This window comes from Papio anubis, chromosome 1 (assembly GCF_008728515.1).
Source record: "Papio anubis isolate 15944 chromosome 1, Panubis1.0, whole genome shotgun sequence".
Lineage (NCBI taxonomy): Eukaryota > Metazoa > Chordata > Mammalia > Primates > Cercopithecidae > Papio > Papio anubis.
Genome location: NC_044976.1, coordinates 216,740,868 through 216,765,467, shown reverse-complemented (window position 1 = coordinate 216,765,467; position 24,600 = coordinate 216,740,868). Strand labels below are relative to the sequence as shown.

The 24,600-nt window shown below is 43.7% G+C and overlaps 1 protein-coding gene across 3 annotated transcripts; it reads right to left on the bottom strand.

Moving 5' to 3' along the window:
* Positions 1-452: 452 nt before the first annotated feature.
* Positions 453-23,444, bottom strand: LOC101011841 (zinc finger protein 695). Of its 3 annotated transcripts, none has more exons than XM_003893662.5 (4): positions 22,729-23,443; positions 12,322-12,484; positions 11,755-11,847; positions 453-1,832 (listed from the first exon to the last, which is right to left on the bottom strand). In XM_003893662.5, the coding sequence occupies exons 1-4, from the start codon at positions 23,152-23,154 to the stop codon at positions 544-546; spliced, it is 1,971 nt and encodes a 656-aa protein (XP_003893711.3). In that variant the 5' UTR covers positions 23,155-23,443; the 3' UTR covers positions 453-543. The 3 variants fall into 3 exon arrangements, with proteins under 3 accessions (XP_003893711.3, XP_017808611.3, XP_009194078.3); XM_017953122.3 differs by having other exon boundaries at positions 12,358-12,484; XM_009195814.4 differs by lacking the exon at positions 453-1,832 and having other exon boundaries at positions 11,363-11,847; positions 12,358-12,484; positions 22,729-23,444.
* Positions 23,445-24,600: the final 1,156 nt, after the last annotated feature.

The window sequence follows — 24,600 nt, the reverse complement described above, 5'->3', positions numbered from 1 at the left end:
AAGAGCTGTGATATCAGTGGAGGTGTTGAACCGGTCTTTCTATTTGTATTGTTCCTAGTCTAAACGTTTTAGTGCACTCAAAGGCTTACAGTTTGTAAATGGACTTTTGACAATCATTACATTTGTTTTTTGTTGTTTTTTTTTTTTTTTTTGAGACGGAGTCTTGCTCTGTCACCCAGGCTGGAGTGCTGTGGCCGGATCTCAGCTCACTGCAAGCTCCGCCTCCCGGGTTCACGCCATTCTCCTGCCTCAGCCTCCGGAGTAGCTGGGACTACAGGCGCCCGCCCCCTCGCCCGGCTAGTTTTTTTGTATTTTTTAGTAGAGACGGGGTTTCACCGTGTTCGCCAGGATGGTCTCGATCTCCTGACCTCGTGATCCGCCCGTCTCGGCCTCCCAAAGTGCTGGGATTACAGGCTTGAGCCACCGCGCCCGGCCGACAATCATTACATTTGTAACACTCTTATTCAGTAAAAATACTCTGCTGTGAAGTTGTGAATAGGTATTAAAGACTATGCCATATTGTTTAGATTTGTAGGATTTTTCTCAGGTGTGAATTTTCTCATGTAGGGCAAGTTGTGCAGAGTGGTTAAAGGCTGTGCCACATTCCTCACACTTGTATGGTTTCTCTCTGGTATGAATTGTCTTATGTTTAGAAAGGTGTGAGCTCTGGCCAAAGGCTTTGCCACATTCTTCACATTTGTAGGGTTTCTCTCCAGTATGAATTCTCTTATGATTAGTAAGATATGAAAACCAGTTAAAAGCTTTGCCGCATTCATCACATTTGTAGGGTTTCTCTCCAGTATGAATTCTCTTATGTTGATTAAGGTAGGAGAACCAGGTAAAAGCTTTGCCACATTCCTCACATATGTAGGGTTTCTGCCCAGTATGAATTCTCTTATGCTGAATAAGGTATGAGAACCAAGTAAAAGCTTTGCCACATTCCTGACATTTGTATGGTTTCTCACCAGTATGAATTCTCCTATGTTCAGTCAGATGTGAGCTCTGGTTAAAGGCTTTTCCACATTCTTCACATTGGAAGGTTTTCTCTCCAGTATGAATTCTTTTATGTTGAGTAAGGTATGACAACAATTTAAAGACTTTGCCACATTCTTCACACTTGTAGGGTTTCTCTCCACTATGAATTCTCTTGTGTTGAGTAAGGTATGGGAACAACTTAAAGGATTTGCCACATTCTTCACATTTGTATGGTTTCTCTCCAGTATGAATTTTCTTATGTTTAGTAAGAATTGAGCACAGGTTAAAAGCTTTGCCACATTCTTCACATTTGTAGGTTTTCTTTTCAGTATGAATTTTCTCAATAATAGCAAGACTTGAGCAAGACTTAAAGACGTTATTACATCCTTCACATCTGCAATGTTGCTCTCCAACATGAATTCTCTTATACTCAGTAAAGTATGAGCGCTCATTAAAGGCTTTGCTACCTTTTTTACGTTGGTAGGGGTTCTCTCCAATATGGATTCTCTGCTGTTGAGTTGTTATTAAAGACATGCAAGAGACATTGCCACATTCTTTGCATTTGAATGGTTTTTCTCCAGTATGGCTTATCTTATGTTTATTTAGATTTGCAAATTTACTAAAACCTTTCACACATTTATTGCATTGAAAGTTTTTGTTATGAGTAGTTGCTGAGCATAAGTCAAGTCCATTATAACTTGCCTTCTGCCCTTTCCACTCACCCACAATTTCCCAGTCATTCCTTAAGCGTAATTTCTCAAGACAACATCTTTCATATCTTCTCAGCATCACTTTTTGGAATGAAATTTGCAGACCCTGCTCTGGCAAAATGTCTTCAGTAAGATAAGAAGACAAAGCTGGAAAAAATAAAAACAACAAATTATTCCACTTACTAGATAACATACTTTACAAATCTAAGGCATAAAATTATACAAGCACATTAGCAAGATAGCATAATGAAATACTACAGGCCCTTATTCCTTCATAGTCATAATCCTAACAAAAATATACTAAACAAAATGCCATTATGTGAACCCTAAAAGCAGCCGAAGGGGGAAAAAAAAGAAATAACATACAATGAAGCTCCAATATGCCTCATCGCAGACTTTTCACTGGAAACCTTACAGGCCAAGAGAGAGTGGCATGACATACTTAAAGTGCTGAAAGAAAAAAACCTTTACCCTATGATATTATATCCAGCAAAAATATCCTTCAAACATAAAGAGAAATAAAGATGGCCAAACAAAAGCTGAGGTATTTCATCAATACCAGACCTGTCCTACAAGAAATGCTAAAAGGAGTACTTCAATCAGAAAAGAACATTAATTAATAATAACATCATCTGAAGTTACAAAATTAACTGGTAATAGTAACAACACACAAAAACACAAAATAACACTATAACTCTGGTGTGTAAACTACTTTGGTCCAAAGTGAAAACATTAAATGAAGGCTGGGCACGGCGGCTCATGACCTCACTTGCAGCACCAGACAAACCTACTAGACAGAAAATCAACGAAGAAACATAGCGCTTATCTGCACTATATGCCAAATGGATCTAATAGATAATTACAGAACATTTCATACAACAGCTGCACAATACACATTATTTTCCTCAGCACATGGATCATTCTCAAGGAGAGACCATATGTGAGGTCACAAAACAAGTCTTAAAACATTCCAAAAATGGCCGGGCGCGGTGGCTCAAGCCTGTAATCCCAGATGGGCGGATCACGAGGTCAGGAGATCGAGACCATCCTGGCTAACACGGTGAAACCCCGTCTCTACTAAGAAATACAAAAAATAGCCGGGCGAGGTGGCGGGCGCCTGTAGTCCCAGCTACTCGGGAGGCTGAGGCCGGAGAATGGCGTGAACCCGGGAGGCGGAGCTTGCAGTGAGCTGAGATCCGGCCACTGCACTCCAGCGTGGGCTACAGAGCAAGACTCCGTCTCAAAAAAAAAAAAAAAAAAAAAAAACATTCCAAAAATGGAAATAATACCAAGCATTTTCTCTGACCACAATGGAATAAAACTAGAATGAAAAGAGGAATTTTGAAAACTATACAAATACACGGAAATTAAACAATATGCTCCCAAATGACCCGTGAGTTAAAAGAAATTCAGGAGGAAATTTAAAATTTCTTGAGACAAATGATAACAGAAACAAAATACACCAAAACCTATGGGATACAGCAAAAGCAGTACAAACAGGGACGTTTATAGCTATAACTGCCTACATGAAAAAAAAGGGAAAACTTCAACTAAACAATCCAACAATGCATCGTACAGAACTAGAAAAGCAAGAGCGAACAAAACCCAAAATTAGTGGAAGAAAAATAATGAAGCTCAGAACAGAAATAAATGAAATTAAAATTTTTTGAAAAATTCAAAACATCAATGAAACAAAAAATGAGTTTTTTGAAAAGTTAAAATTGAGAAAAACCTCGAAGACATTAGTCTAAGCAAAAATTTATTGAGCAATACCCCACAAACACAGACAACCAAAAAAAAAAAAAAAAATGAACAAATGGGAACATATCAAGTTAAAAAGCTTCTGCACAGCAAAGAATACAATCAACAAAGTGAACAGACAACCCAGAGAATGGGAGAAAATACTTGAAAACTACTCATTTGACAAGAGATTAACAACCAGAAGTTATAAGGAGCTCAAACAACTCTACAGGCAAAAAAATCTAATAATCTGAGCCAAAAAATGGTCAGGATATGTGAATAAACATTTCTCAAAACAAGACACAAATAGCAAACAGGCATATGAAAAGGTTCTCAACATCACTGACCATCAGGGAAATGCAAATCAAAACTACAATGAGATATCATCTCACCCCAGATAAAATAACTTATATCCAAAAGCCAGGCAATAACAAACGCTGGTGAGAAACCCTGTACACTGTGGGGATTTAAATTAGTGCTACCACTATGAAGAACAGTTTGGAGGTTCCTCAAAACACTAAAAATAGAGGTACCATATGATCCAGCAATCCCACTGCAGATGTATATGCCAAAGAAAGGAAATCAGTATATCAAAGATAGATGCACTTCTATGTTTGTTCCAGCACTATTCACAATAGCCAAATTTTGGCAGCAACCTAAGTATCCATCAACAGGCAACTGGATAAAGATAATGTACTACTTATAGGCCAGGCGCAGTGGCTCACAACTGTAATCCCAGCACTTTGGGAAGCCGAGGCGGGCGGATCCCGAGGTCAAGAGATTGAGACCATCCTGGCTAACACGGTGAAACCCCGTCTCTACTAAAAATACAAAAACAAAACTAGCCGGGTGTGGTGGCGGCACCTGTAGTCCCAGCTACTTGGGAGGCTGAAGCAGGAGAATGGTGTCAACCCGGGAGGCAGAGCTTGCAGTGAGCCGAGATCGCGCCACTGCACTCCAGCCTGGGCGACAGAGCAAGACTCTGTCTCAAAAAAAAAAAAAAAAAAAGAAAAAAGGAAGAAAGAAAATGTACTACTTATAGACAATGGAGTACTATTCATCCTTAAGGATGAGATCCTGTCATTTGCAACAACATAGATGGAACCGAAGGTCACTATGTTAAGTAAAATAAGCCAGGTACAGAAAGACAAACATTGCATGCTCTCACTTATTTGTGGAATCTAAAAGTCAAAACAATTAACTCATGGAGATAGAGAGTAGAAGAATGGTTATCAGAGGCTGGAAAGGGTACTGGGTGAGTGGGTGGGGGAGGTGGGGATGGTTAATGGGTGCAAGAAATTACTTAAAAAGAATGAATAAGACCTACTATTTAATAGCACAACAGGGTGACCATAGTCAAAAATAATTTCAGTTGTACATTTTAAAATAACTTAAATAGTATAATCTGATTGTAATTCAAAAAATAAATGCTTGAGGGAATGGACACCCCATTTTCCCTGATATGCTTATTTCACGTTACATGTTTGTATCAAAATATCTTATGTACCTCATAAATACATACAATTTAAAAAAAAATTTTTTTAAAGCCTTTCTGAGAACTCTAAAAATCAATGAAGGGTTTGCAGCACCCCAGGTGAGCACAATGCCATAAGCCCCATAGAAGTCGAAGGAAAGTGTGTTCCATTTACCCACCACAGCCATTCCTTTTTTCCAATATGGTATGGTGCCCTTAGGAGTAAACTTCTGACTTCTCCCTCATAAAATAAAGAAAATAGTAGCACATGTGTCCATACTTTTGGGGGCTTGAAAAAAACTGGTTGCTGTCTTCTATGACAGAGTACTGAATGGAATGATGGTATACTTTGACCGACAGGTTGGTTGTTTTGAAACCAGTAATAAATGATTGTTACAGTAGACAAGAAACTGCAGTACCAGAGATGGACAACGGACATAACAAGTAATTACAGCCTCTTAAGAGGAAACATGTGAAAACCTCTGTAATTAAGAAAATAGCCGGGCGCAGTGGCTCACGCCAGTAATCCTAGCCCTGGTCAACACGGTGAAACCCCATCTCTACTAAAAATACAAACATTAGTCAGGCATAGTGGTACATGCCTATAATCCCAGCTACTTGGGAGGCTGAGGCAGGAGAATTGCTTGAATCCAGGAAGCAGACGGTGCAGTGGGCTGAGATTGCACCATTGAACTCCAGTCTGGGAGACACAGCGAGAGACTCTGTCTCAAACAAAACAAATCAAAACACCATTTCAGAGAAGACATATCCCAAGAACAAGTTTGAGAGGCTCCCATAATCTCTAGCCTGATCAATTGGTGTCAGAATTTCCCAGAACAATGCCACTTTATAAAGATTGAAACAGGTGGCTTTTTGTTAATTTCAAATCTGAACAAAAGATTACAATGTATACAAAATATCAGGATACTTATGGCCCCAGAAAGGAAAAAGAAATATCCAGATAGCAACCCTAAAGAAATGGAGATAAATTATTTTTAAAAACTCAAAATAACCATGTGAATAATATTAATAAGTGAAATAAGAACATATAAAACTAAATGAAATCAGTTGTCTTGGAAGATCAACCAAAAGATAAAAAGTATAAAAAGAAATAGAAATTATGGAGCTCAAGAATATAAGGTAAGCAAATGCTGAAAAAGTCATCAGTAGATCTACACTCAAGAAACACTAAAGGGGCTGGGTGTGGTGGCTCATGCCTGTAATCCCAGCACTTTGGGAGGCCAAGGTGGGAGGAATGCTTGAGGTCGGAAGTTCGGGACCAGCCTAGCCAACATGGTGAAACCCTATCTCTACTAAAAACACAAAAAAATTAGCTGGGCGTGAGGGAACAAACCTGTAGTCCCAGCTATAGGAAGGCTGAGGCACAAGAATTGCTTGAACCCGGGTGGCAGAGGAACAAAAGTGTAAAAATAATTATAAACATCTGTTCATATAAAAAGATATGATCAATGACATCAGTAACCTAAAGTTCAAGGCAGACGTACTGAGAAAAAAAATTTGTATGTAACTGAAGACATTACCAGTTTAAAATATATTGTTGTGGCTGGACACAGTGGGTCACACCTGTAATCCCAGCACTTTGGGAGGCTGAGGTGGGCAGATCACCTGAGGTCAGGAGTTGGAGACCAGCCTGGCCAAAATGGCAAAACCCTGTCTCTACTAAAAATATGAAAATTAGGCCGGGCGCGGTGGCTCAAGCCTGTAATCCCAGCACTTTGGGAGGCCAAGACGGGTGGATCACGAGGTCAGGAGATCGAGACCATCCTGGCTAACACGGTGAAACCCCGTCTCTACTAAAAAAATACAAAAAACTAGCCGGGCAAAGTGGTGGGCGCCTATAGTCCCAGCTACTCGGGAGGCTGAGGCAGGAGAATGGCGTGAACCTGGGAGGCGGAGCTTGCAGTGAGCTGAGATCCGGCCACTGCACTCCAGCCTGGGCGACCAAGCGAGACTCCGTCTCAAAAAAAAAAAAAAAAAGAAAGAAAATTAGCTGGGCGTGGTGGCACGCGCCTGTAATCCCAGCTACCCAGGAGGCTGAGGCAGCAGAAACGCTTGAGCCCGGGAGGCAGAGGTTGCAGTGAGCTGAGATCATACCACTCCAATCCAGCCTGGGTGACAGAGCGAGACTCTATCTCAAAGAAACAAAACAAAACAAAAAACAAACAAAAAACCAAAAGTGAACAACTCACAGGAGACAAAAAAGACAATAAATAAAAGGTTTTGTTCACAGAAAACCTACAACAAATGTATGTCTGTTTGTGTATTTACATCTACATCTGTTTCTCACCAGGGTTTACAATATATAAAGCAAATATTTACAGAAATGAAGCAAGAAGTACACAGGGAACAGGGGGACTTGAAAGCACCATAAAACAATGACAACCAACAGACATCTAGAGAACACCCTAAACAACAGAATCCACAATATTCTCAACAGCTCAGAAAACATTCTCCTTGATAGACCACCTGTCAGGCCACAAAACAAAGTCTTAATTAATTTTTAAAAATGGAAATATTATAGATTATTATTTATGACCAAAATGGAATAAAACAAGAAATCAGTAACAGAAAGAAAACTGAAACATTCAGTCAGGCACGGTGGCTCACGCCTGTCATCCCAGCACTTTGGGAGGCCGAGGAGGGTGGATCACGAGGTCAGGAGATGGAGACCATCCTGGCTAACACGGTGAAACCCCGTCTCTACTAAAAAATACAAAAAACTAGCCGGGCGTGGTGGCGGCGCCTGTAGTCCCAGATACTTGGGAGGCTGAGGCAGGAGAATGGTGTGAACCCGGGAGGCGGAGCTTGCAGTGAGCCGAGATCGTACCACTGCACTCCAGCCTGGGCGACAGAGCGAGACCCGTCTCAAAAAATAAATAAATAAATAAAAAACTGAAACATTCACAAATACACAGAAGTTCAACAACACACACTTGAGCATGTTCTTCTTTGTGGGCTGGAAGACTTAATATTATGAAGATGTTCATGTCACCCAAGTGACCTACTGATTCAGGGCAATCCTTTCAAGTTCACAATTTCATTTTTGCAGAAATAGAAAAGGCAACTCTAAAATTACACAGCAAGTGAAGGAACCATGAAGAGAGCAATGATCTCCACAAAGAAGAACAATGTTGCAGGTATCATACTTTATGATTTTAAAATACATTACCGTCGGCGCGGCGCGTGGCTCATGCCTGTAATCCCAGCACTTTGGGAGGCCGAGATGGGTGGATCGCCTAAAGTCACGAGTTTAAGACCAGCCTGGCCAACATGGTGAAACCCCGTCTCTACTAAAAATACATGGTGGCACATGCCTGTAATCCCAACTACTTGGGAGGCTGAGGCAGGACAATGACCTGAACCTGGGAGGCAGAGGTTGCAGTGAGCCGAGATCGCGCCACTGCATTCCAACCTGGGTGACAGAGCCAAGATTCTCTCTCAAAAAAAAAAAAAAAAGAAGCTGTGGTAATTAAAACCGTTTGGTATTGGCATAAAGGCAGACAATTAGGTCAATGAAACAGAATACAGAACACAGAAATAAACCTCCACATATATGGGCACATGAAAAGTTATTTGCATACCCATATTTATTGCAACATTATTCACAAAAGCTAATAAGGGAAAACAACCCAAACTTACGTCACCAAATGAATGGCTAAATATAATTCAGAATACACAAATAGGCTGGGAGTGGGTGGCCCGTACCTGTAATCCCAGCACTTTGGGAGGTCAAGGCGGGTAGATCACCTGAGGTCAGGAGTTTGAGACCAGCCTGGCTAACATGACGAAACTCTGTCTCTACTAAAAATACAAAAAAAAAATAGCCAGGCATGGTGGGGCTCGCCTGTAGTCCCAGCAACCCGGAGGCTGAGGTGGGAGAATCAGTTGAATCTGGGAGGTGGAGGCTGCAGTGAGCTGAGGTCAGGCCATGCATTCCAGCCTTGGTGACAGAGCGAGACTCCTCACAACAAAATTAACTCACACTAGCACCACAGACGCCCAAGAAATCGAGATGTCTCAAAAAAATCCCCCCCACAAATAATGGAATATTACTCAGCTTTTAAAAAGCAGGAAATCTGGTAAAATCTACAATAAAGATGAATCTTTAAGAAAAGCCCTTTGTCCTGATGTGATTATTATGCATTGCATGCCTGTATCACAGTATCTCATGTACCAGATAAATATATACACCTACTATGTACGCTTACAAATTAAAAATGAAAATCTTGGTGACATGCTAAACAAAATAACCCAGTCCCAAAAAGATAGAGACTATACGAATCCATTTATATGAGATATCTGAAACAGACCCTTAAAAACAAATATAGAATGGTGTTTCTAAAGGGCCAGGCAAATACACACACACACATCATAAAGAATATGTCCTGGCATGTCTTCTGCAAGTACATTTATCTCTAAGTTTGTTTGCCTGTAACATTTATAAAGGCAAACAAACTTACAGATAAATGTGCTGGTAATAGACAATGTGATTGTTGAATTATTCACTTTTGCACCATAATGTCTTGAAGTGTACAGAACTGAATATGTTCACAAAAATTATAATACATAAGTAAAAATTGTTCATGTGTGGTGGCTCAGGCCTATAATCTCACCACTTTGAGAGGCCGAGGTGGAAGGATTGCTTGAGGCCAGGAGTTTGAGACCAGCCTGGATAATAGAGTGAGAACCCATCTCTATAAAAAATAAATAAATAAATAAAAAGTCCAGGCGCGGTGACTCACGCCTATAATCCCAGCACTTTTGGGAGGCTGAGGCTGGTGAACCACTTGAGGTCAGGAGTTCAAGATCAGCCTGGCCAACGTGGTGAAACCTTGTCTCTACTAAAAATATAAAAATTAGCCAGATGTGGTGGTGGGCACCTGTAATCCCAGTTACTGGAGAGGCTGAGGCAGGAGAATCTCTTGAACCCCGGAGGCAGAGGGTGCAGTGAGCTGAGATCATGCCACTGCACTCCAGCCTGGGCGACAGAACAAAAGTCTGTCTCGAGAAAAAAAAAAAAGGAAAATAACTACCATACAAGACAGCAATCTCACATCTGTATGTGTGTTTGTATAAAATCAACAGAAATAAAATCAGTATCTCAAATAAATATCTACATCCCCATGTTCATTATAGCATGAGTCACAATTTTCAAGATATAGAAACAATGTAAATCTTTGTGAATGCTGAATGGATAAAGAAAATGTTTACGTAGATGTAATGAGTATTATTAAGCAATAAACATAATGAAATCCTGCCATTCTAACAACATGCTAAGTGAAATAAGCCAAACACAGTAAAACAAATACTTCCTGTTCTTCTCACTCATATGAGGAATCTTAAAAGGTTGAACCAGAAGCAGAAGACAGAGGTGACTGCCAAGAGGGTAGGAAAATGGAAGATGTAGTATTACAAGGGCACTATAAGCTTTCAGTTATAAAATAAATAAGCTTTGGAAATCTAATGAATAGCATTATGAGTACAGTTAATAATAACAATGTTTTGTATGCTTAAAATCTGTATTAACACAGCAGACAAGTGTTTTCAACATAAAAATAACTATGTGAAGTGACAGGTGTGTTCATTAACTTAACTGTATTAATCATTTCACTATATATAGATATCAAATCATGACACTGTACACAATAGTTATCCAATTTTTATTCGTGTAAAAAAATCACATTATACACATACATATCTACACACACATATATATATAAATGACACAGACCCACGAAGTTTCATACTAAACAAGAGAAAATTATAAAATGACAGTTATTTTAAAGGAAGGTAACAAGTGGGAGTTTACTATATAATCGGTAATGTTCTACACTCCCCAACGACCCAGCATATTTAAGAAATCTAGGATGTGAGTAGATATATTAAACTGAGAACAGCTGAGAAATTTGGGCACATAGGGTTTAAATTACAAATCTCAGTTCACACAAAAGAAATAACATTTTTAAGTAAACAACACTAGAATGTCTTATATTTAGGGATATGCTTAGTCTTCTGATAAAATTACTATCAATTTCTGTAGAATCACATTTGAAATCTCCACAGGGTAAGTCATAAAGGAAAAAACATATATCTGTTGTGGGATTTCTGAACCAAATACCAGTATCACCATTACTCTCACATGTTCCAGATGCAATGCAAAAAGGGATCTTAAAAAATATTTTAGGCTGGGCGCGGTGGCTCACGCCTGTAATCCTAGCACTTTGGGAGGCTAAGGCAGGTGGATCACGAGGTCAGGAGACTGAGACCATACTGGCTAACATGGTGAAACCCCATCTCTACTAAAGTACAAAAAAAATTGGCCGGGTGTGGTGGCAGGCGCCTGTAGTCCCAGCTACTCGGGAGACTGAGGCAGGGGAATCGCTTGAACCTGGGAGGCAGAGGTTGCAGTGAGCCAAGATTGTGCCACTGCACTCCAGCTTGGGTGACAGAGCGAGACTCCATCTCAAGAAAATTACGTGTGCGTATATATATATACATAATTTTTAACAGAGTTCCTCAAAAATACGCAGACAGTTCCACGTCCCCCAAAGCAATGGAAGAGCAGTCAGCTCATGCAGTCCCCTATGACCTACGAAGATGACTGTGACGCTCACTGTGAACTTGAAGGAAAATCACTGAAGGGAAGTACAGTCCTTAGATAATTTAAGAGCATGAGATAGAAGATGCCCCTATGTGAGAGCAAGAGAAAGAAATCCAGGCTTCTCAGAAGCCATTTCCATGGGAGTAGAGCTTCCCAAACCACATTTTAAAGTCTGGCTTCTTCCTTGATCCTCAGACCCCCTACCTATGTTTGCTTCATTCACTCCCACCTACCTGAGTGTTTGGCTGTCTTCTCTGTGTTCACATTCCAGGGCTCTTTCCTTGCCTCCAGATAGATGATCAGTTCTGGCTTAGACATAGCAAGACCTGTTTTATTAGAAAAAAGGTGCATGATTCTTGTGGGGATTCTTGAACTACCAACCTTTCACTGTGCTCAGTAGAGAAGAGAAAACATCACATTAGATCCTAGAAAGTTAACTCCAGAATACTGTTTTCTGACAGAGCCTTTAATGTATTCAGGAAGTGTTTTAAATCTGTGAGTCCTCAGCTCTACCACCAAGAACTATACTAACTGGATCAAAAATTGGTGGTGGAAACTGGATTTTGAAGTGGAGGCAACAATATTTGATACTACTGAATTTCTAGAATTACCACCAATCTAGAGCAAGGATGTACATCAGCTGAAGAGAAAGGTTGATGTCAAGGCAAAACATCTTGAAAGTTTTGTTTTCTACACCAAGGAATCCCCAAGGTTTTCTTGAAAGCAGTGATCTGAAACTCATTCATGCAAATCAGAAACTCCCAGAGAACATTCTACAACGGAAAAGATGAAATCCTTACGGTGAAATAGGAACTGCATATTGAAGCGATCCTCACCAAGGGAGAATAGGTTTCTGTAGTTCTCTAACATCACATCCCTGTACAAATTCCGCTGGGCAGGGTCCAGGCATTCCCACTCCTCTGGAGAGAATTCTAGAGCCACATCCCTGAATGCCAATAGTCCCTGAAAAAGAAAACATTTACCAAGTGGCCATGGCAGAGTTCGACTCCAGGCAAGGAGACAGAGTGAAGAGAACTGGCTCTGACTTATATGAGTGACTAGAATTATCAAATAAGATAATTTTTAACACACAAATATACTCTAAGCCAGGTGCGGTGGCTCACGCCTGTAATCCCAGCACTTTGAGAGGCCGAGGAGGGCGGATCACGAGGTCAGGAGATCGAGACCATCCTGGCTAACATGTTGAAATCCCGTCTCTACTAAAAAATACAAAAAAAAAATTAGCCAGGCATGGTGGTGGACGCCTGTAGTCCCAGCTACTCGGGAGGCTGAGGCAGGAGAATGGCGTGAACCCGGGAGGCGGAGCTTGCAGTGAACCGAGATCCGGCCACTGCACTCCAGCCTAGGGGACAGAGCGAGACTCCATCTCAAAACAAACAAACAAACAAAAAAGATCCACAAACCAGTGTAGATACTCTACTTTTGTGCATAATATAGTATAAAATTAAGGGCATCAACTCAAGCACTGATATATTCACATCGTACAGGATAAGTCGTGTATTGTTCTCACATGGAGAAGTCAGGGTGAGTTAGAAGGTACTTCTCAAATTTTAACAAGCATGTCAATGAAGTAGAAATCTTGTTAAAATGCAGGCACGGGCTGGGTGCAGTGGCTCACACCTGTTATCCCAGTACTTTGGGAGGCTGAGGTGGGTGGATCACCTGCAAGTCAGGAGTTCAAGACCAGCCTGGCCAACACGGTGAAACTCCATCTCTGCTAAAAATACAAAAAATTAGCCAGGCATGGTGGTGGGCGCCTGTAATCCCAGCTACTTGGGAGGCTGAGGCAGGAGAATTGCTTGAATCTAGGAGGTGGAGATTGCAGTGAGCCAAGATAACGCCATTGTACTCCAACCTGGGCAACAAGAGTGAAACTTCATCTCAAAAAACAAACAAACAAATAAAATACATGCATGGTGGCTCATGCCTCTATTCCCAGCACTTTGGGAGGCCGAGGTGGGTGGATCACTTGAGTTCCAGAGTTTGAGATCAGCCTGGGCAACATGGCGAAACCTCATCTTTACAAAAAATACAAAAATTAGCCATGATGGCCCATGCCAGCGGTCCCTGTGACTTGGGAAGCTGAGATGAGAGAATTTCCTGAGCATAGGAGGCAGAGGTTGCAGTGAGCTCAGGTCACACCACTGCACTCCAGCCTGGATGACAGAGTGAAACCCATCTGAAAAAAAAAAAAAATTCTTTTTTTTTAGTGTAGATTTTGATTCAGCAGATCTGGGATGAAGCCTGAATTTCTGACTTTCTAACAGGCTAGCCAGCGGCGCTTGTGCTTCTGGCTCTAGAAGAATATTTTGTCAAACATCCAGTAAATAGCAGAGCCTACATTCATCCCAGTTGATTCGACCAGTAAGCAAACATGAGAGCCTTCATTTTCTAGAGAAAGCTGTATGCAAAGAGAATCTAAAGAGAAAAAGAAGTTTCCTGATTAATTGTGATTATTTATGTACATCAATCAGTAAATCTCCCCAAAATACTTATTAATAACAAAAGGAAAAATAATTAACCCTATGGTGGAAAATTCTGGCAGACAGCACTTTATTCAAGTGAATAAAATTAACATAAATTACAATAGGAAAATTGGCATCGTGTGCTAATACACACAAGAGGTACAACATCACTGCTGCTTTCTTGGCCAGTAAATTATTACTGAATATAAATAAATTATTGCCCAGTAAATTACTGAAAAAATTACGTAACAATTACAAGAAAAGTTACCTTAATTAAATTACAATCGGCCGGGCGTGGTGGCTCACGCCTGTAATAGCAGCACTTTGGGAGGCTGAGGTGGGTGGATCACGAGGTCAGGAGATGGAGACCATCCTGGCTAACATGGTGAAGCCCGTCTCTACTAAAAAAATACAAAAAACTAGCCAGGCATGGTGGCGGGCACCTGTAGTACCAGCTACTCAGGAGGCTGAGGCAGGAGAATGGTGTGAACCTGGAAGGCAGAGCTTGCGGTGAGCCAAGATAGCACCACTGCACTCCAGCCTGGGCGACAGAGCGAGACTCTGTCTCAAAAAAAAAAAAAAAGGAAAGAAAGAAGGCTCTGGGATATAGGGGAGAAAGAGTGTACAGAGCTCACTGACTATCACAACAAAAGGTTCGGGGGAGTAAGTTAGGCAGGAACATCAGAAGTAGAGACATATTTGTGGGTTCTAAACACATGACATTCCACAAAAAAAAAAGTGGACACAGTCCCTGAATCCGGACACATTCTCCTGAGAACCATTCGTTTCTTCGTCTTCCTCCTCCATTTCTGGGATTCCTTCTCAGGTGAGAGTCTCTGGGCCAATCACACCTGCATCCTGTAAGCCTTTAAAAGGGTCAGCACAACCCTTTCCCCTTCTACCACCACATCCACAGGAAGAAAATCCTAGAGGTTCATAAAAAGTACACGCTCCCTGTCCTTTTATCACAGAAAAGAGTCAGGAACAATGAGCTCCTACATAAAGATCAAAATGTGTGTTTCTTTGTTTTCCGGTGCCCTTGTCCTCCAAAGACTTCAGCAATTGCTGCTGCAGCCACGGGAATATGGGCCACACTGACCCACCTCTACCAAACCCAAGCAGAGCAGGCCCTGTAACCTTTCTTTGGAACAAAGGCTGAATTCAACTCTCATGAATATATCTGGGAGCCCTCATGCATGGCCCTGGCTTCACTTAGAATCATCTGGAACACTTAAAACAATATGGATGCTCCCACCCAGACCAACAGACAGAATCGGGGAGGGAAGCACAGAGGTGACAGTATTGCTTTAAACTGGCCATGTCATCCTAATTGAAGCCTGGGGTGAGAGCCACTTAGCTAAGTATTACCCCTCGAGTCTCAACGTACAGATAAATAATTTGGTATTCCAGGCCCTAGTCTAAGTAATGTGATTCCAGAGGTTTAGAAGGGGTCTACAATTGGCTTCTTGCATGCTGATGCTGCCTCTCCTAGACCATTATGGTAGCACTCAGCTAGAGAAAGCAGGCACAGCACTGAGTCCCTTACACTCAGCGCTGTGATCACAACACAAATACTTATGGTCTAAAGTGAAGGTCACAAATCAGCATCCTGAGGCCGGGCGCGGTGGCTCAAGCCTGTAATCCCAGCACTTTGGGAGGCCGAGACGGGCGGATCACGAGGTCAGGAGATCGAGACCATCCTGGCTAACGCGGTGAAACCCCGTCTCTACTAAAAAATACAAAAAAAACTAGCCGGGCGCGGTGGCCGGCGCCTGTAGTCCCAGCTACACGGGAGGCTGAGGCAGGAGAATGACATAAACCCGGGAGGCGGAGCTTGCAGTGAGCTGAGATCCGGCCACTGCACTCCAGCCTGGGCGACAGAGCGAGACTCCGTCTCAAAAAAAAAAAAAAAAAACAAATCAGCATCCTGAAACATGGCATTCTCTGCTGGCCCTTATCAAGCTGGACCCCTATGGACTCCAGTAGGAATGGCATCATGTCCAACAGACCAAAGAAGAGACCTGGAGCCAAAAAATGAGACATAGGCTTTATTGAGGGGGACTGATATACACGGATGCTCCAGTGGTGGTGGGATGGACAGAAGAACCATTACCACTCGCAAAAACACGCAAGGAGAACCACAACTGCTTGCAAAAAGCAAGCAGTTCATATAGCATTTTCACTTAACACCCTCCACCTGGCAACCCCCACCTAGCAACCCTCATTGCTGTCAGCTACATCTGCCATACAGGCTCATTCTCAAGGGAGGCTAACGTTTAGCTGTTGCTGTCAGGTGTGTCTGCCATACACAGGTGCATCTACCATACACTCCACCCTCCCATCACATTCTTTTCAGGCCATTCTTTCGTGATTTCCCCCGGGGCAGGTATATGGAGGAACATTGTGGCCACATGCCACAGCAGCAATAGAAACTATAACAACAAAACAAAACCACAAAAAGGAGTAACAATCACACTGCATAGAAAGTCCTCCCAAGAGCTTGGAATTGGATCCCGAGTGCATTACAGCAAGCCTGTGGTGGTGGAGGAGGAAGAGGGCGGCTCTGCAGACACAATAGTTCCTCCTGCTACGGAGAGAGGCCACCATCTGCACCTGGTTAGCAAAATGGTTTTACTGCACACCATTCACCAGTGGAAGGTGCTGTGCTGACTGCCCAGCCTCTGTTTGCCAAGTGAGACAGCAAGGTTTGCAAGCTACGTGTGCCAGCTGGAGAAAGACTCAGAAGCCAACATGATATGCGATGAAACCCATGTCCCCACCCCCGCCACAGGGGCAGTCCATCAACCGGGGTCTGTTATCCTGTTACCCGAAGTTCCTGACAGATAGTGGGGCTATGTGAACATCTCTGAGGCAAGACAGTAAAAGGCAGAACACACTGTAATGTTTGATAGCACAAAAGGATGAAAATACCCAGAAACATCCCAGGCGTGTACACCCCTCTCCCAGAGGAGACAGGGAGCCTATATTCAGCATCCTTAATCCATTTCCCATTAAAAAAAAAAAAAAGTGCAGTCGTCTGCCAGTGCTCATTCAGTTTTACATAAGCACACTCCTTGAGGCTGAAGTAAATCTGACTGATTTTCTTTTTTTTTTCCTGAGACAGAGTCTCCCTATGTCACCCAGGCTGGAGTGCAGTGGCGCGACCTTGGCTCACTGCAAGCTCCGCCTGCCGGGTTTAAGCCATTCTCCTTCCTTAGCCTCCCGAGTAGCTGGGACTACAGGTGCCCGCCACCACGCCCAGCTAATTTTTTTGTGTTTTTAGTAGAGACAGGGTTTCACCGTGTTAGCCAGGATGGTCTCGATTTCCTGACCTCGTGATCCACCCGCCTCGGCCTCCCAAAGTGCTGGGATGACAGGCATTAGCCACCGCGCCTGGCCAAATCTGACTGATTGTCAATGTTAAGATATAATATAAAAACTGTCCTTGGAATTATTTCTAACTTGTCTCTAATCCTAATGCAACAGAAATATATATGATGTTATATTAGGATCAGAGACAGGACAGAAATGTAACGGAAATGTCTATGGTGTTACATTAGGATTAGAGACAAAAGTATTCTCAGGGCGAATGAGAAATGGGTTAAAGAAAACAAATTTCAACCAGGAATTTTTCATGTAGCCAATCAAAGCTTTATAAGTGAAGGAGAAACAAAATTCTTTCCAGACAAGCAAATGCTAGGGGAATTCATGACCACCAGACTTGCCTTATCAGAGGTTTTAAGAGAATGCTGGCTGGGCGTGGTGGCTCACGCCTGTAATCCCAGCACTCTGGGAGGCCGAGACAGGCGGATCACGAGGTCAGGAGATGGAGACCACCCTGGCTAACACGGTGAAACCCCGTCTCTACTAAAAAATACAAAAAATTAGCCGGGCGTGGTGGCAGGTGCCTGTAGTCCCAACTACTTGGGAGGCTGAGGCAGGAGAATGGCATGAGCCTGGGAGGCGGAGCTTGCAGTGAGCTGAGATTGCACCACTGCACTCCAACCTGGGTGACAGAGAGAGACTCTGTCTCAAAAAAAAAAAAAAAAAAAAAAGAAAAGAAAAGAAAAGAAAAAAACAAAAAAAGTGTATTCATAAATTCTTAGTGTTTGAATGACAGCTAAAATTTCTTCTTAGAGCCAGGCATCTGGCTCATGCCTGTAATCCCAGCACTTTGGGAGGCCAAGGAGGGCAGATCACCTGGGGTTAGGAGTTTGAGACCAGCCTGGCCAACATGGTGAAACCCCATCTCTACTAAAATACAAAAATTAGCCAGGCATGGTGGCAGGCGCTTGTAATCCCCGCTACTCAGGAGGCTGAGAATCATTGAACCCGGGGGGTGGGCAGAGGTTGCAGTGAGCTGAGAGTGCACCACTGCACTCCAGCCTGGGCGATAGAGCGAGACTCTGTCTCAAAAAGCACAACAACAAAAAAAAGAGCACTCACGATGACCAAGTGGAATTTATCCCAGGGATGCAAAGATGGTTCAACATATGTAAATCAATCCATGTGACACATCATATTAACAGAAGGAGAAAAACCATATGATCATTTCAACTGATGCTGAAAAAGAATTTCATAAAATTCAACATCCCTCAATGATTAAAAAAAAAACCCTCGAAAAACTGAGTATAAAAGGAGCATACACAGTAAAATCATAAATGACAGACCCACAGCTAGTATACTGAAGAAGGAAAAACTGACAGCTATACCTCTAAGATGTGGAACAAGAAAAGGATGCCAACTTTCACCAGTGATTCAACTTAGTACTGGAAGTCCTAACTAGGACAGACAAGAGAACAAAACAAAGCTCTCCAAATTCGAAAGGAAGAAATCAAATTCTCCTTGTTTGAAATGATATGATCTTCCACTTGGAAAAACCTAAAGACTCTACCAAAAAACTATTCAAACTGAAAAGCAAATTTGGTAAAGTGGTAGAATACAATACTAACATACGATAATCAGTAGCATTTTTATATGCCAACAGCAAACAATCTGAAAAAGACATGAAGAAAGTAATCCCACTTATGATAGCAACAAATAAAATACCTAGGAATAAACTTAACCAAAGAAGTGAAAGATTTCGACCATAGAAACTATAAACCATTGATGAAAGAAACTGAAGAGCACACAAAATAACAGAAATATATTCCGTGTTCATGGATTGGAAGAATCAGTGTTGTGTAAATGTCCGTAACTCCCCAAAGCATTCTACAAACTCTGTGTAATACCTACCAAAATACCAAAGACATTCTTCACAGAAATAGAAAAACTAAGCCTAAAATTTTTTTTGGAATCACAAAAGATTAAGAACAGCCAAAGCCATCCCGAGCAAAAAGGAAAAAACTGGAGGAATTACTCTACTTGACTTCATATTATATTACACAGCTATAGCAACAAAAACAGCATGGTGCTAGCATAAAACAAGACACATAGATCAATGGAACAGAATAAAGAACCAAGAAAAAATCAGTACATCTACAGCAAATTCATTTGTGACAGAAGTGCCAAGAACATACTCTGGGGGAAACAACAGTCTCTCAATAAATTGTGCTGGGAAAACTGGATATTCATACGCAGAAGAAAATTTGACCCCTTGGCCGGGTGTGGTGGCTCACACATGTAATCTCAGCACATTGGGAGGCCAAGGCAGCAGGGTCACTTGAGGCCAGGAGTTCGAGACCAGCCTGGCCAACATAGTGAAACCCTGTCTCTATTAAAACACAAAAATTAGCTAGCTGTGGTGGCCCCGGCCTGTGGTCCCAGTTTACCGAGGAGGCTGAGGCATGAGAATCACCTGAGCCCAGAGGATGACAGACTGAGACTCTGTCCCCCAAAAAAAAAAAAAAAACCAACAAAAAATAACAACAAAAAAAACTTGGCCCCCACCTCTCGGCATATACAAAAAAATCAAATTAAAATGGATTAAAGATTTAAATCTAAGACCTCAAACTATGAACAGAAAACATAAGGAAACTGTCCAGGACACTGGCTGAGCAAAGATTTTACAGCGGAGTGTCAAGTGATTATTCTCTGCTTTCTTCTCATGTGAAATGTTCAGAAGAGAAAATATTTTTTAAAAAGCCACTCATGGGCGAGGCAGTGTGGCTCAGAAGCCTGTCTAGCACTTTGGGAGGCGAGAGATGGGGGATCCACGAGGATCAGGAGGTCGGGGCCATCTGTGCTCACCAGTGAAACCCGTCTCTACTAAGAAATACAAAAAAATGGCGGTGGGGTGGCCTGTAGTCCCAACTACTCTGGGAGGCTGAGGCGGGAGAATGGCGTGAACCGGGGTGAGCTTTGCAGTGAGCTGAGATAAGGCCACTGCACTCCAGCCCTGAAGCGACGAGCGAGACTCTGTCTCAAAAAAAAAAAGCCACTGTAATCAGCCCGGTGGCTCAGCATGCAATCCCAACACTTTGGGAGGCCGAGGCGGGAGGATCCCAAGATCAGGAGATCGGGACCATCCTGGCGAACAGCGTGAAACCCCCTCTCTACAAAAAATACCAACAATTAGCCGGGCGTGGTGGCACGCGCCTGTGGTCCCAGCTACTCAGGAGACTGAGGCAGGAGTATCGCTTGAACCCGGGAGGCGGAGGTTGCTTTGAGCCAAGATCACGCCATTGCACTCCAGTCTGGGAGACAGAGCTAGGCTTCATCTCAAAAAAAAAAAAAAAAAAAAAAAGCCCATTCACTGCACTGTGAAAAAAACAAAAAAGAACCACTAAAATCTTGCATCTGTTTGAAAAGCAAATAAAGGATAAATAGGCCGGGCACAGTGGCTCACGCCTGTAATCCCAGCACTTTGGGAGGCCGAGGGGGGTGGATCATGAGGTCAGGAGTTTGATACCAGCCCGGCTAACACGGTGAAACCCTGTCTCTACTACAAATACAAAAATTAGCCTGGCGTGGTGGCGCCTGCCTGTAGTCCCAGCTACTCCGGAGGCTGACGCAGGAGAATCGCTTGAACCTGGGAGGTGGCGGTTGCAGTGAGCCGAGATCACACCGCCACTGCACTTCAGCTTCGGCATTGGGCAACAGAGTGAGATTTCATCTCAAAAAAAAAAAAAAAAGGACAAATAGTTGATAATGTTGTGCTTGGAGAGGGGAAGTTACCATTTGGGAATGTAGAAAAGAAACTGGAGGCGGGGCGCAGTGGCTCAAGCTTGTAATCCCAGCACTTTGGGAGGCGGAGGCGGGCGGATCACGAGGTCAGAAGTTCCAGACCAGCTTGGCTAACAGAGTGAAACCCCGTCTCTACTAAAAATACAAAAAATTAGCTGGGTGTGGTGGTGTGCACCTGTAATCGCAGCTACTCGAGAGGCTGAGGCAGGAGAATCGTGTGAACCCGGGAGGCGGAGGTTGCAGTAAGCCGAGATGCCGCCACTGCACACCAGCCTGGGCAACAGTGCGAGACATCGTCTCAAATAAAAAAAAAAAAGGAAAGAAAGAAAAGAAAAGAAAAACGAAACTGGAAACAAGATTTCCTTCAGGCTTTAAAACAGGCTGGGGGAACAGAGTCCCGGATTTGAGGTCCTGCTTGCCATACATTTGAAAAATGCTGGGAAAACCAGTTCCCCTGTGAAGTGTTAGAATAATTAAATGGCAGGCAATTAGACTGAGTGGCTTGGATGTCCTGGGATTCTATCTAAGGAATCCTAGCTAACTTAAATAAATTTCTTATAAATTGCAAACTTGGAGAAAAACAAAACGTAAGCTTAACTACCATCAAATGCTAATAAATCTTATTACAGGCGGGCGCCAGTAGTCCCAGCTACTGGGGAGGCTGAGGCAGGAGAATGGCATGAATGCGGGAGGCGGAGCTTACAGTGAGTCCAGATCGCAACACCGCACTCCAGACTGGGCGACAGAGGGAGACTCCGTCTTAAAAAAAAAAAAAAAAAAAGAGGAGAAAGGAACCCACAGACTACAGCTCCTCACTTGTCAGGCCTCTGAGCCCAAGCCAAGCCATGGCATCCCCTGTGACTTGCACGTATAGGCCCAGATGGCCTGAAGTAACTTAAGAATCACAAAAGAAGTGCAAATACCCTGCCTCGCCTTAACCGATGACATTCCACCACAAAAGAAGTGAAAATGGCCGGTCCTTGCCTTAAGCGATGATATTATCTTGTGAAATTCCTTTTCCTGGCTCATCCTGGCTCAAAAAGCTCCCCCACTGAGCACCTTGTGACCCCCCCTTCTGCGCACCAGAGAACACCCCTCTTTGACTGTAATGCTCCTTTACCTTCCCAAATCCTATAGAAGGGCCCGCCCTTCTCTCCCTGCGCTGACTCTCTTCGGACTCAGCCCGCCTGCACCCAGGTGATTAAAAAGCTTTATCGCTCACACAAAGCCTGTTTGGTGGCCTCTTCACACGGACGCGCATGACACCACTCAGGAACCTTTCACGGCAGTGGGGACTCTCCCGACAACCCCACCGCCATCAAGGCACAAGCCAGGGGAGAGCGGGCTGCGGGCGCGGGGCTGCCCCGGGAGGGCTCTGGGCCGGGCGGAAGTCACCAGGCAGAGACCGGACAGTCACTCAGCGGCCGGAATCCCGCTGCCGGCCCAGCCCCTACCAGCGCCCACGGGACTGAGGGCCGCGCACTCCGGAGCCCACCGCCGGGAGGCCGGGGGTCGCCAGCGCTGGTTCCAGCCAATTCCCGCCGATTCCAGTCAGACCCCTCTCCCTTCTCGGGACACCCTGCCCCGCACACTCACCATTTCCCAGCTTTTGGGTGTCCCGCCGGCCTCCCTATAAATCTCGCAGTACCTGCAGGCCACAGGGCGACAGGGCCTGCAGCGGTCACGGGGACTCTCCGGGAGGCAGCAAACGCGAGCCCAGCACCCCGTTAGCCGCAAGGAGACAAAGGCCCCGCCAGATCCCCAAGGCCGCCCCTTCCTCTCTGGCTGCACGCCTGATTGGACAGTTCTCACGCTGGCGCCGCTGATTGGATGGAGCTCCAGGCCCCGCCCCCTCAGGTCTTGAGTGACAGGAAGGGCGATCAGACACCGGGCCGAATGAAACCAGAGTGACAGGTTTTGGGGTGCAGGCCTTTTGAGGCGACATTCCTCACGGCACTGAGACCTGGACGGACCTGCCTGGGTGATATTCGCATTTAACCTTGTATATAAGATTATATCCATTTATAAGTTTTATACACACACACATATATATTTCACAAACTGAAACAATAAATGATCATTAAAGTTTCCGATTTCATAACCTTCCCGGCCTCGGGTCTTTTGACCAAGCAGCCCGAGCTGTGGAAAGTGAGGCAATGGTCTCAGGCGGCAACGTGCAGTATAAATAAAACGTGAGCCACGCGTGTCATTTAAAGTTTTCTAGGATAGGCCGGGCACGTGGCTCACGCCTGTCATCCCAGCACTTTGGGAGGCCGAGACGGGCGGATCACGAGGTCAGGAGATCAAGACCATCCTGGCAAACACAGTGAAACCCCGTCTCTACCAAAAAATACAAAAAACTAGCCGGGCGAGGTGGCGGGCGCCTGTAGTCCCAGCTACTCGGGAGGCTGAGGCAGGAGAATGGCGTAGACCTGGGAGGCGGAGCTTGCAGTGAGCTGAGATCCGGCCACTGCACTCCAGCCTGGGCGACAGAGCGAGACTCCGTCTCAACAAAGAAAAAATAAATAAATAAATAAATAAATAATAAAACACTACTGTTATTCTGAGATTCCAAGTTAGGATTTATGTAAAAATATATAATTTTTTTTTATATACAACATACATACAAAAAAAATACAAAACATTCACGTAAAGCTCTGTGAGTTATTACAAAGCGAATACAGTTGTGTAACCAAGAAATAGAACCAGCATCACTCATGTCTCAACAACTACTATCTCCCTTGCTTGTCTACTTCCCAAGTGGTAAGATTTTTTTTTTTTTTTTGAGACCAAGTCTGTCTCTTGTCCCCCAGGCTGGAGTGCAATGGTGTGATCTCAGCTCACTGCAACGTCCGCCTCCCAGGCTCAAGCGATTCTCCTGCCTCAGCCTCCCCAGTAGCTGGGACTACAGGCACCTGCCACCACGCCTGGCTAATTTTTTTATTTTTAGTAGAGACGGGGTTTCACCATGTTGGCCAGGCTGGTCTCAAACTCCTGACCTCGTGATCCACCCACCCCAACCTCCCAAAGTGCTGGGATTACAGGTGTGAGCCACCGTGCCCGGCTGCATCTGATTTTCTCATGTGATTTTGCATCCTGCTCCTTTCTTGAATGTATTTATTAGTTCAAACAATTTATTGCTGTGGTCTAGTGTTTTTTTGTTTTTTTTTTTTAACATATAAGGTTATGTTGGGGGCGGGGCTCAGTGGCTCATGCCTGTAATCCCAGCACTTTGGGAGGCTGAGGCAGGAGGATCACCCAAGCCCAGGAGCTTGAGGCCAGCCTGGGCAACATGGCAAAAAACACATCTCTACAAAAAATGAAAAAGTTACCTGAGTGTGGTGGTGCCCACCTGTAGTCCCAGCTACTCAGGAGACTGAGGTGGGAGGATCATTTGAGCCCTGGAAGTGGAGGTTGCAATGAGCCAAGATCATGCCACTGCACTCCAGCCTGGGCAGGAGAGCAAGA